General features: G+C 45.4%; 1 protein-coding gene across 1 annotated transcript in view; it reads left to right on the forward strand.

Moving 5' to 3' along the window:
* The window catches only part of LOC144602152 (synaptotagmin-9-like), a 73,394-nt gene extending 61,995 nt beyond the window's left edge, over positions 1–11,399 (forward strand). The window contains 1 exon segment of the mRNA XM_078414887.1: positions 10,732–11,399. Within this exon segment, the coding sequence (XP_078271013.1) occupies positions 10,732–10,800 (69 nt within the window). The 3' untranslated portion in view covers positions 10,801–11,399.
* Positions 11,400–14,073: the final 2,674 nt, after the last annotated feature.

Below are 14,073 nucleotides of genomic sequence, written 5' to 3' on the forward strand. Positions count from 1 at the left end.
TGGAGTCGGTGGGCTGAAGGTGCTGTTTCCAGCAGATATATAGAAACATAGACAATAGGTGCAGGAGGCCATTCAGCCCTTCGAGCCAGCACCACCATTCAATATGATCACGGCTGATCATCCAAAATCAGTAACCTGTCCCTGGTTTCTTCCCATATCCCTTGATTCCGTATACGACTTTCAAAAGACATTTGGACCGCTATATGGATACGAAGATGTTAGAGGGTTATGGACCAAATACAGGCAAAGGGGACTAACCCAGAATGCCATGTTGATTGGAATGGACAAGATGGGCCAAAGAACATGTTTCTGTGGTGCATTGGTCTTCAACTCGATGCAATCTTGCCTTGCTCCAGTGTAGTCATACCCCCAGCTGCCAGAGGCCTGTACTCTGGAATACCTTCATTCCTCCAACTGCCAGAGGCCTCTGGAATACCTCCATACCCCCAGCTGCCAGAGGCCTGTACTCTGTACCAGTGTAGTCATACCCCCAGCTGCCAGAGGCCTGTACTCTGGAATACCTCCATACCTCTAGCTGCCAGAGGCCTGTACTCTGGAATACCTCCATTCCTCCAGCTGCCAGAGGCCTGTACTCTGGAATACCTTCATAAACCCATTGGCTTCTCTCTTCTGTGAATTGCTCCCTCTTAGATAAAATTCCCCGCCACATTATGTAATCAGTGTCCATTATGTTTGACTGCAGTCCCATGAAACATTGAAGATATTGTATGCAAGATATTGAAGATATTTTATTGTCCAGACAAATGTATCTTCCTATTAACCTCACTCTTCATATTCAGCCCTGACATGTAGACCTTTCATTAGTGCACAGTTTGGAATAGGCAACAGTCAATATTTTCTGCCTAATTAATATCCAAAGTCTAATTCCATAAAGCACATTATGGTTCATTCAATTGTTCTATTTTCTTAATGTAATAGTTGGAATGGAAGCATCCTTAAGCAAAATTAACGGAATTATTCATCTCTTCTGAACATCAACTATGTTATCTAGTCAACACAATAAAGAGACAGGCATCATCTAGTAAAGTATTAATTAAAATAATGAATGCGATTAGTTTTATCTGGGAAGATTAGATCCCGTCTATTATTGAGTTGCGGTGTAGTTTATGAAAGGTGAATAACACAGTGAGGGATATGTGGGTTGAAACTCAGAATGAATATTCATAAGCCACCTGCCTCTGGAAGATGTTCCAATTTGTTCCAAATCTCACTCTAACCTTCATGGATATTCTCAAGTTCAAAGATGAACCGTTGCTCTTCAACCAACAGCATGCCTCAGAACTTAATTTGGTGTACGACTGCAAGCGATGAAACTGCTCTGCACACTGTTCTTTTCTCTGTATTAGTTTAGTTTAGTTTAGAGATAAAATGCGGAAACCAGAGGCCAGACTCTAAGAATAAAGGGGAGGACATTTAAAACTGAGGTGAGAAGAAAGTTTTTCACCCAGAGAGTTGTGAATTTGTGGAATTCTCTGCCACAGAGGGCAGTGGAGGCCAATTCACTGGATGGATTTAAAAGAGAGTTAGATAGAGCTCTCAGGGTTAGTGGAATCAAGGGATATGGGGAGATGGCAGGCATGGGTTACTGATTGTAGATGATCAGCCATGATCACGATGAATGGCGGTGCTGGCTTGAAGGGCCAAATGGCCTCTTCCTGCACCTATTTTCTATGTTTCTATGAAACAGGCCCTTCGGCCCATTAAGTCGGCACCGACCAGCGATCCCCACTCATTAACACCGCCCTACACACACAAGGGACAATTTTACATTTGTACAAAGCCAATTAACCCACAACTGTGGATGTCTTTGAAGTGTGGGAGGAAACCGAAGATCTCAGAGAAAACCTACACAGGTCACGGGCAGAACATACAAACTCCGAACAGACAGCACCTGTAGTCAGAATCAAAGCCGAGTCTCTGGCGCTGTGAGGCAGTAGTTCCGTGCCTCTCTACTGTTGAAAGGGTTTCAGAGGCTCCTGAGGAAGTGAGATGAACGTCTCCAGGAATGGTACCCAAACCTAGGGGGATGGTTGGGACAATGGTTGCACTATGTTCTGACTTGAAATATTTAGATGTCGAGGAAAGGATTGCACTTGTGAAGCAAAAACTCCATCAGGAATTAAATTCAATAAACAACTCTTTCTTTCCCTGTTACATATGGAACTTTCTGCCACAGTGGGTGGTTGAGAAGAATGGCAGAGATGCCTTGGAAAGGTTGTTGGGACAAAGAAACCTGCGAGAAAGAAGCAGAAGGCAATGGTATTGGGAAATGGGAGAGAAAGCCACCATAGAATCAAGAAATGCTGGAGTATCTCAGTGGGTCAGGCAGCATCACTGGAGAACATGGATAGGTGACGTAATGAATAATATCACCTATCCATGCTCTCCAAAGATGCTGCCTGAACCGCTGGGTTTCTTCATCATTGTGGGCCATTTTATTTTGTAAACCAACCTCTGTAGTTCCTTGTTTCAAGAATCAAAGAATGTTTAATTTAGTTTAGTTTAAAGATACACCATGGAAACAGGCCCACAGTGCACAGACTATCGTTCGCCCATTCGGAAAGGTCTGGTTCTATGTTCTCCCACTTTCTCATCCAAACCCTCCACATGATGGGAAATTTACCAAGGTACGTGTGGTCGCCTTAGACTCGTGGGATGAAGGAACGGTTTCCACGCTGTACCTCTGAACTAAACTAAACTAATAAAGCAAAAGAGAAATCTGAGATTTTGAGATGCTGCATTGAATAGGAAATGGAAGTAATGTTAAAAGCATGAGGCTTTGGATTGGCCAAAGTTCCCATGCACACATCTGGAAATTTAACCAGAAATATAGATACGTAGAAAATACGTGCAGGAGGAGGCCATTCGGTCCCTTGAGCCAGCACTGCCATTCAACATAATCATGGCTGATCATCCAAAATCAGTACCCCGTTCCTGCTTTCTCCCCATATCCTTTGATTCCATTAGTCCTGAGCTATATCTAACTCTCTCTTGAATACATCCAGTGAATTGGCCTCCACTGCCTTCTGTGGCAGAGAATCGGTGGCACAGATTCACAACTCTCTGGGTGAAAATAAAAATCATCATCTCAGTCCTAAATGGCCTACCACTTATTCTTAAAGTGTAACCCCTGGTTCTGGACTCCCCTAACATCGGGAACATTTTTCATGCATCTAGCCTGTCCAATCTCTTAAGAATTTTATATGTTTCTATAAGATCCCCTCTCATCCTTCTAAATTCCAGTGAATATAAGCCCAGAAGGTGGCCAGGAGGACAAACAAAAACATTTATGGGAACAAAATATCTTTAAGCTGATAACTTCAGAGACCACTGTCAAACAACATGGACAACAAACCAAATAAGCTGACAAGTGCAGGTGGAGGTGTGATGGAGGCTCTCAAAGGTGGAAAGAAAGGCCAGTAAGTTCCAGAGGAAATTCCAGAGTTCAGGCCCTTGGCAGCTAGAAGGATGGCTGCTGATCATGAAGTGGTTACATTTCGTGATGATAGGTCTGTACTGATGCAGGAATATTGGGATCTCCTTCACTGGAATAAGATTCAATGGGGATTGTGGTGAGGGCATGTTTGTGGAGGAAGCAGTAGAGTAGTTAAGCATGGGTGATAAGTGCTAGTCTTTCCACCAATGTGTACCTCGCATGACTAAACCTAGAGATTTAGTATCACTCCCTCGTTTTAGTTTAGTTTAGTTTATAGATACAGCGCGGAAACAGGCCCTTCAGCCCACCGAGTCCGCACTGCCCAGCGATCCCCATGCACTAACACTACCCTACACACACCAGGGACAATTTTACATTTACAATTATACCAAACCAATTATACAAACCGGTACATCTTTGGCGTATGGGAGGAAGCCGAAGATCTCTGAGAAAACCCACGTGGGGAACGTACAAACTCCATACAGACAGCACCTGTAGTCAGGATCGAACCCGTTACTCTGGCGCTGTAAGGCAGTAGCTCTACCACTATGCCACCGTGCCACCCAAATCTTTCCCCCACTTTACCTCAGCAAACATTTACCTCGTTACCTACCTTCTGGTGAATCTGCTCCAGTCAAGAACTGTAATCGAGAGCTTGTGGCTGAAACTTCTCCTCACCTCTCCTCCATTTTTACGATGGGTTTTACTACGACCCCTGGTTATTGATGTTCCTGTCAGGGGGAAGATGAACTGTAAATCTTGCAGGTTATCGAACAAAAACGTCGTATTTATTTTCAATTCATTTAATATTGGTAAGGATTGTGACTGATACCGTCAGGAGAGTGAGATTACCCAGCAAGTTAACGAGGCTCAGACGGCCTCAGAGGTCATGTCTAACACAGCTGGGCAGGTACATTAATAAATAAACATGTGGATGGGTATGGGCTAAACACGGGCAGGTAGGATTCGCACAGATGGGGCATCTTGGTCAGCATGGACTAGTTGGACCGAAGGGTGTGTTTCCATGCTGTATGGAACAGTGACAAGGGTGGTGAGAGAACCGTGTGCCCATTGGGATGGAGGGGGAGAATGAGAGGGGGGATTTACAAATGTTATGTCTTCCAATTATTCAGATAGCAGATTATCAGAGATTTACTGTATAGAGCAAACCTGATAAGCGGGCCTTAAGCGGGCCTGAGACCATAATTGCTGTGGTGGAATTAATATTGAAACAATATCAACTTGCACATTTTGCCTCTCCCAAGATGGCGTGAGTGGTCTTTGAAAGTGTCGGCAGCTTTCGCGAGGCAGCGTGAAGTATAGATGGTGTGAATGGGGGGAGGCTGGTTTGTGTGTAGGCTACGTTTACAACTCTGTAATGTCTTGCTGTCAGGAGCAGCACTGTTGCCAAATCAGGCCATGATGCACCCCAATAGGATGCATTCTACGGTGCATGTTTAGAAGCTGGTAAGAGTCACACTGAGTCTGAAGAGGGGTCTCAACCCAAAATGCCACCTACTCCTTTTCTCTCCAGAGATGCTGTGCGACGTGCTGTGTTACTCCAGCTTTCTGTGTCTATCTTCGGTTTAAAACAGTATCTGCAGTTGCCTCCCACACAAACATCACTGGGGACATGTAGAACTTCCTTAGTCTGTTGGGAACTAGAGGAGGAGTTGTGCTATCTTAGTTCAGTTTAGTTCAGTTTAGAGATACATTCTGGAAACAGGCCCTTCGACCCACCGAGTCCGCTCCAACCAGCGGTCCCTGCAACTACGGACAATATATCATTTTCCAGGGCCAATTAATCCAAAAAAACGCTACGTCTTTGGAATGTGAGAGGACCCGGGGAAAACTCACGCGGTCAAGTGGAGAACGTACAAACTCCGTACAGACAGCACCCATTGTCAGGATCGAACCCGGGTCTCTGGCGCTGTAAGGCAGCAACTCTACCGCTCAGCCATCTTTTCCGTAGCTTCAGTATGTTTGGCCAAGGACATATTTCTGATGATATTTACGCCTTCGAACTAAAAGGTCTCGACCATCACCATTGATGCAGACTGAGGCGTATGGAGCAAACCCCAGCAGAGAGGGCCGAAGGGCCTGTTTCTTTGCTGTAAGCTCCACATCAGTCCCCTCTCCAACACTCTCAGCAGCCGATGAGTAATTTGGCAGCCTTGCTCCCCTCCTCCTCTGCACCCACACCCTGTGAACATGACATGAGGCTGGGGATTATGTGACAGAAGTCTCATGCTCGCAATTCACAGGCTCCTGGTGGGTTTTATACGCAGAAAGGAATAGCTAGCAGCTGAGGTTCGATTCAGTCGTGAACCTTTTAAATTGCGCAGCATGTGTCTGATCCGACAGAGCGAGGCAGTGTGGGGATTCATGTCACAGATCCAGACTGACGGACTGACAGAGACGGGAGGAGGGAAAAACTTATTACATTGAGAGTAGTGATGTTCAGCCCACAAAGTCTGTGCTGAACACGAGCCAAGTTAAACTAATCTCCTCTGCCTGCAAGTGATCCATATCCCTCCATTCCCTGCATATCAATGTGTCTATCCTAAAGCCTCTTTATTGTATCTGCCTCCATCAATACCCCTGGCAGCATCTTCCAGGCATCCCTAACCCTAACCCTAACCCTAACCCTAACCCTAATGTACTCTGTTTACAAACGTGCCCTGCAAATCTCCTCAACGTTTCCCCTCTCACCTTAAAGCTCCGCCGTCTAGACTTAGACATTCCCACCTCAGGGCACGGTTCACATGGCCTCCCCTATCTATACACTGTTACTGCTGTTATCATGCAACTGAACTGACTACTAGAGAGTCAACAACTAGAGAGCTACTATCTACCTCATTGGAGACCCTCGGACTATCTTTGATCTGATTTTACTGGACTTTTATCTTGCACTAAACGTTATTCACGTTATTCCCTTTATCATGTATCTGTACACTGTGGACGGCACGATTGTAATCATTTGTCAGAGTTTAGACATACAGCAGAAACAGGACCTTCAGCTCCCTGAGTTCATGCTGACCAGCGATCACCCCATACACTAGCCTACACACACGAGGGGCAATCTTACAACTTAGCAAAGCCAATTAACCTACTAACCTGTACGTCTGGGAAGTGTGGGAAGAAACCGGAGCACCCGGAGAAACCCACGCAGTCATGGGGAGAACGTACAAACTCTGTACGAACAGCACCTGTAGGCAAGATTGAACCTGGGTCCCTGGCGTTGTGGGGCACAGCTCTACTGCCATGCCATCATGTTGCGGTCTTTCCGCGGACTAATCAGCACGTAACAAAAGCTTTTCACTCTACCCCAGTACACGTGACAACAAACTAAATTAAACTAAACAAGACTTTTATCAGGTCTCCCAGCCTCAGATAAGATGCTCACCTTATCACCAATACCCTCAAATCCAGGCAGCATTCAGGCCTGGATAGAGTGGATGTGGAGAGGATGTTCCACCGCTAGTGGGAGAATCTAGACAATAGACAATAGACAATAGACAATAGGTGCAGGAGTAGGCCATTCAGCCCTTCGAGCCAGCACCGCCATTCAATGCAATCATGGCTGATCACTATCAATCAGTACCCCGTTCCTGCCTTCTCCCCATACCCCCTCACTCCGCTATCCTTAAGAGCTCTATCCAGCTCTCTCTTGAAAGCATCCAACGAACTGGCCACCACTGCCTTCTGAGGCAGAGAATGCCACACCTTCACCACCCTCTGACTGAAAAAGTTCTTCCTCATCTCCGTTCTAAATGGCCTACCCCTTATTCTCAAACTGTGGCCCCTTGTTCTGGACTCCCCCAACATTGGGAACATGTTATCTGCCTCTAATATGTCCAATCCCCTAATTATCTTATATGTTTCAATAAGATCCCCCCTCATCCTTCTAAATTCCAGTGTATACAAGCCCAATCGCTCCAGCCTTTCAACATACGACAGTCCCGCCATTCCGGGAATTAATCTAGTGAACCTACGCTGCACGCCCTCCATAGCAAGAATATCCTTCCTCATATTTGGAGACCAAAACTGCACACAGTACTCCAGGTGCGGTCTCACCAGGGCCCGGTACAACTGTAGAAGGACCTCTTTGCTCCTATACTCAACTCCTCTTGTTACGAAGGCCAACATTCCATTGGCTTTCTTCACTGCCTGCTGAACCTGCATGCTTCCTTTCATTGACTGATGCACTAGGACACCCAGATCTCGTTGAACTCCCCCTCCTCCTAACTTGACACCATTCAGATAATAATCTGCCTTTCTATTCTTACTTCCAAAGTGAATAACCTCACACTTATCTACATTAAACTGCATCTGCCATGTATCCGCCCACTCACACAACCTGTCCAGGTCACCCTGCAGCCTTATTGCATCTTCCTCACAATTCACACTACCCCCCAACTTAGTATCATCTGCAAATTTGCTAATGGTACTTTTAATCCCTTCGTCTAAGTCATTAATGTATATCGTAAATAGCTGGGGTCCCAGCACCGAACCTTGCGGTACCCCACTGGTCACTGCCTGCCATTCCGAAAGGGACCCATTTATCCCCACTCTTTGCTTTCTGTCTGTTAACCAATTTTCTATCCATGTCAGTACCCTACCCCCAATACCATGTGCCCTAATTTTGCCCACTAATCTCCTATGTGGGACCTTGTCGAAGGCTTTCTGAAAGTCGAGGTACACCACATCCACTGACTCTCCCTTGTCAATTTTCCTAGTTACATCCTCAAAAAATTCCAGTAGATTTGTCAAGCATGATTTCCCCTTCGTAAATCCATGCTGACTCGGAACGATCCCGTTACTGCTATCCAAATGCTCAGCAATTTCGTCTTTTATAATTGACTCCAGCATTTTCCCCACCACTGATGTCAGACTAACTGGTCTATAATTACCCGTTTTCTCTCTCCCTCCTTTCTTAAAAAGTGGGATAACATTTGCTATTCTCCAATCCACAGGAACTGATCCTGAATCTATAGAACATTGAAAAATGATCTCCAATGCTTCCACTATTTCTAGAGCCACCTCCTTAAGTACTCTGGGATGCAGACCATCAGGCCCTGGGGATTTATCAGCCTTCAGTCCCATCAGTCTACCCAAAACCATTTCCTGCCTAATGTGGATTTCCTTCAGTTCCTCCATCACCCTAGGTTCTCCAGCCCCTAGAACATTTGGGAGATTGTGTGTATCTTCCTCAGTGAAGACAGATCCAAAGTAACGATTTAACTCGTCTGCCATTTCTTTGTTCCCCATAATAAATTCCCCTGCTTCTGTCTTCAAGGGACCCACATTTGCCTTGACTATTTTTTTCCTCTTCACGTACCTAAAAAAACTTTTGCTATCCTCCTTTATATTATTGGCTAGTTTACCCTCGTACCTCATCTTTTCTCCTCGTATTGCCTTTTTAGTTAACTTTTGTTGCTCTTTAAAAGAGTCCCAATCCTCTGTCTTCCCACTCTTCTTTGCTATGTTATACTTCCTCTCCTTAATTTTTATGCTGTCCCTGACTTCCCTCGTCAGCCACAGGTGTCTCTTACGTCACAGCCTCAGAATTAAAGGACACTACTTTAAGAAGGAGATGAGGGGAAATGTCTTTAGTCAGAGGGTGGTGAATCTGTGGGGTAGGCTGTGGAGACCAAGTCAATAGATATTTTTAAGGCAGAGAAAGATAGATTATTGATTATTGCAGGTGTCAGGGGTTAATGGGGGGAAGGCAGTAGAATGGGGTTGAGAGAGAAAGATAGATCAGCCATGATTGAATTGTGGAGTAGAATTGATGGGCCAAATGGCCTAATTCTGCTCCCATCACTTATGAACTTCTGAACCTAAACCTGGACAAAGATTTTGGAGTATCTCTCACTCACCCGACCAATGTGTGGTCATGAAATCCTGCTTGCACAAAGTTCCACCTTTGGCTCATGCCCAGAGTGGAAGGTGGCAGTGGCACATCACACCAGGTTCTACATCACTGCCAGCCTTTCATTCAGCAGATGTCCAGCCTGGGAGAGGGGGCAAGTTTGGTGGGACAAAGCCTGATTCATGCACGACAGGAAATGATTGAGTCAACTCACATCGTCTGGATATATTCCTGGCACACAATCCTGCCCTGGAGATGGGTTATATTACAGTATCCTTATTTTGGAGGTTAGTTTGTGAATGATGTAGAAATTATAAGAGGAACCAAGCCAATGGAACCAGCTGGGGTGCAGTGGACTTTCTCGTCCTTGCAACCACTGTCCTGATCGGGATTGGGCCCCCTGTTTCTGTGTCTCTTTGTGCTCTTTTGGAGAGTATCCATCTCACCGTCATTGGTCTGTTAGTGGCATCTAAGCCAGGGCATCATGACTTCAAGTCGCACACTTGACCTTGAACGCTGAGGGACAACCTCACTGTCAGAGGGATGAGTCAATGAGGCATCAGACCCTTTGGTCCACCATGGCGATGTGGCCATTCTAACCCATTTGCATTAACATCATTGGTTCAATGGGGCTTTATTTGTCACAAATGCAACTGCACAGTGAGATTCTTTTTGTATATATTACACATGTGGGAACCACCATTACACATATATTACACATGTGGGCACCACCATTACACATATATTACACATGTGGGCACCACCATTACACATATATTACACATGTGGGAACCACCATTACACATATATTACACATGTGGGAACCACCATTACACATATATTACACATGTGGGCACCACCATTACACATATATTACACATGTGGGCACCACCATTACACATATATTACACATGTGGGCACCACCATTATTGGCGTTGTTATTCAAAGTCTCCATGCTCCATGTACTGGAGCAGATCCCACGACCCAATGTCCCTCTCCTCTCCTCTCCTCTCCTCTCCTTTCCTCTCCTCTCCTCTCCTCTCCTCTCCTCTCCTCTGCTCTCCTCTCCTCTCCTCTCCTCTCCTCTCCTTTTTAAGGTGGAAATTGACAGATTCTTGTTTCGTAAGGGCGTCAGTGATTATGGGGAGAAAGCAGGGGAATGGGGTTGAAAGGAAAAGGTAGATCAGCCCTGATTGAATGGTGGAGGAGACTTGATGGGCCAAATGGCATAATTCTGCTCCTAGAACTTATGAACAAGAACTTACGAAAACTGCCAACATGAAATGACTGGAGTGGGTAACATTGAGCAGGCACAGACGTGTTGGAGGCAGGATTTTACCATCTCGATTGATTCAGTAACAAACCTAATGCTATCTCTTTGTCTCTCATTCTAATTCAGTGGCTGGGACAACCTTGTGTCGGCACCCAAGGATCCTGCAACTCCCTCAAGGCAGCACCATCTCCTTGAAGAAGGGAGAGCTCCCACGACTCCTGGCGACTCACCAAGGGACTGAACGGCATCCGGATCACGAACGTTCCTGACAGCTTGCAATCGGGAAAGGCTGGAGTGCCGGGAGTTCTCGGACAATTGCCCAAATCAGAAACTGTTATTTTTTCTCTCTTACTCGTCCAGTTTTTAATTTCCAGTGCATGAAACCATTGTATTCAGTTGCATGCTGAGTGAACCTTGCCCTTGGACCTATCACCCCACCTGTTCATTTTGTCAGGGTCCTTACTCACAATGGCCAATCCAATTTTGAACACCGATGGTAGTTTTTCCCTCCGTCACCCTATTGTGTGACTGTATTATTTGGTCTCCCCCCCACCCCCTCCCCCTCTCTCTTAATTATAGCCACATCTTCCATTAAATGAAGCCAAACGATTTTAATGCAGGATGTGCATGGTTTATTTATAGCAACAAGACCTGTAATTTCTACTCTGGAGAAATGGTGTCAGCACTAACATTCATCCAGTTTTTTGGTAATATTCATTTTTAATGGGAAATAAATCAATTTTTCTTAATATAAACACAAATCGCAATTTAAATGTGCTGTGATTTCTTCTTTATAAACATGCGTTATGTTACTAATAAAAGATGGAGTTTTGACATGAACCATTTGAGCTTCTAGCCTGTGCGAAGCTAGCTGTGAATTCTATTTTGTAAGTCGCGCTGATAAGGTTACCAAAGTTGTATTTACATGGTGACCTTTGTGCAACAGAAATCTCTTGAGGTGATTCACATGAATACGAGTAAACAGGATATAAGCGTGGCTGAGGAACCCAAGGATAAGTTGTTCATGTTGTAGGAGCAGAATTAGGCCATTTGGCTCAAGAAATCTACTCTGCCATTCAATCATGGCTGTGCTATCTTTCCCTCTCTACTCATTTTCCTGCCTTCACCCCATAATTCCTGACACCCGTGCTAATCAAGAATCTATCTCCACCTTAAAAATATCCATTGACTTGGCCTCCACGTCCTTCTGTTGTAATGAATTCCACAGATTCACCACTCTCTGACTAAAGAAATTAAACGGCACAGTGGTGTAGCGGTAGAGCTACTGCCTTACAGCGCCAGAGACCTGGGTTCGACCCTGACTACGGGTACATGCCTGTATGGAGTTTGTACATTCTCCCCATGACCTGCGTGGGTTTTCTCCGAGATCTTCGGTTTCCTCCCCCACTCCAAAGATGTACAGGTTTGTAGGTTAATTGGCTTGGTATAAAAAGTGAGATTATCCCGTGTGTAGGGTAGTGTTCATGTGTGGGGGTCGCTGGTCGGCGCAGACGCTGTGGGCCGAATGGCCTGTTTCCACGCTGTATCTCTAAACTGAACTAAACTAAAAATTCCTCGTCTCCTTTCTAAAGGAACGCTCTTTTATTCAGGCAATGGCTTTGAGATTAGACTTTAGAGTACAGCGTGGAAACAGGCCCTTTGGCCTAGCGTGACCGCGCCGACTAGCGATGCTCGCTCAGCGATGCCTAGCGTGACCGCGCCGACTAGCGATGCTCGCTCAGCGATGCCTAGCGTGACCGTGCCGACTAGCAACCACCCCACACACTAGCATTATCCTACACAATACGGAAAATGTACAATTTTACAAAACCCACACAGGTCACAGGGAGAACGTACAAACTCCACACAGACAGCACCCATAGTCAGGATGGAACCCGGGTCTCTGGCGCTGTGAGGCAGCAACTCTACTGCTGCACCACCGTGCCGGCCTCAGTCAGAACCTTTTCCAAAAGTGGAAGTGTCAAAGATTATAGGTCACAGGTTTAAAGTGGGGAGCAAAGTTTAAAGGAGATGTTTTTTACATGGAAGATGGTAGGTATCAGGACCAGGCTCCCAGGGGGTGGTGGTGAAAGCAGATACCATTGTGGGATTGATGGGGCTTTTAGATCTGCGCTTTAATATGTAAGCAGGAGAGGGAAATGGATCATGTGCAAGCAGATGAGATTAATTTATATTGGCATCATGTTCAAAGCAGACATGGTGAGCCAAAGAGCTTGTTTCTGTGCTGTACGTCTCTGTGTTCGATGTTTTTATACCTCTGTCTTGCATTCAACCTTGCCGTGACATTACGGGCCAAATACAGGACATCAAGTGGATGTGAATTTGAATTCAGTCCAAAAGAACGTAATGCTGGCAAAGCTGAGAAATTGTTGTCAAAACCTAAACGTCCTTCAGGCAATGAAATCCGCTGTCTTTACACAGTTTGTGCCTTTATGTGTCTCCAGTTCCAAATGCCTTCAGTTCAGGACATCTGTTCACGAGCAACAAAACAGCCATCTTGCCAGAAATGTCCTCTTCTCAGTAATACATTTGGAAAGGCTTATGTGAGGATGTTAGTGCAGTGTGAGGCATGCTAGCTGGGAATTCAATTAATTTCTAATTTGTAAACCATGGGAAGAGATGATGCTGAGCGGGGAAAGGAGCTAGTGAACAGGAGATGTGTTGTAGTTGTAGTTTAGAGATACAGTGCAGAAACAGGCCCTTCAGCCCACCGAGTCCAAGCCGACCAGCGATCGCCAGACACTAGTGCAGTCCTACAAACTAGCCACAATTTACAATCTTTAACGAAGTCCAGGATAGGTGAATCGGCTTAGGAAGCTCGGCATTTCCCCCACAACTTTCACCAGTCTGAATAAGGGACTCGACCCAAAACGTCACCCATTCCTTCTCTCCAGAGATGTTTCCTGTGCCACTGAGTTACTCCAGCACTTTGTGTCTATCCACATACCTGTGTTCGATCACCCCTTCTCCTCCAGCATAGAGTGACTAGCGCTCCAACACCCAGAACCAACTAATTGATGATAACCACGGCATGAGTTAAGGGAAGGAATTAAACTTTAATATGCACTCCCCAGCTCCTAAACCAAAATCTGACAAACCTTCCAAACATAGAGCTATAACTAATCAACAGAAAGAGATTGTGTTTGCATGCCTGGAGAGTGAGTATTGCAGAGTTCTGGGGTCATTACATCAGCTTACAATGATCTAATCCACACGTGGAGCCTCTAATCTATTTTATTGCCTTTCAATGGGGGAAGTGCTAATGGACCACTTAAGGATAAAGCCAAGAATCGTCCAAAGTAATTGATGGAAACAAAATTATGGGATGTGTTCTATTATTACTTTGCAGCAGTGCAGACACAAGTGGTGGGATTTTAACATTAGGCAAGGGTCAAGTCATCAAAGATCAGCAGAGGAAGAGATGATTTAGCCCAGCTCCCCATGTCT

This window comes from Rhinoraja longicauda, chromosome 18 (assembly GCF_053455715.1).
Source record: "Rhinoraja longicauda isolate Sanriku21f chromosome 18, sRhiLon1.1, whole genome shotgun sequence".
Classification (NCBI taxonomy): Eukaryota; Metazoa; Chordata; class Chondrichthyes; order Rajiformes; family Arhynchobatidae; genus Rhinoraja; species Rhinoraja longicauda.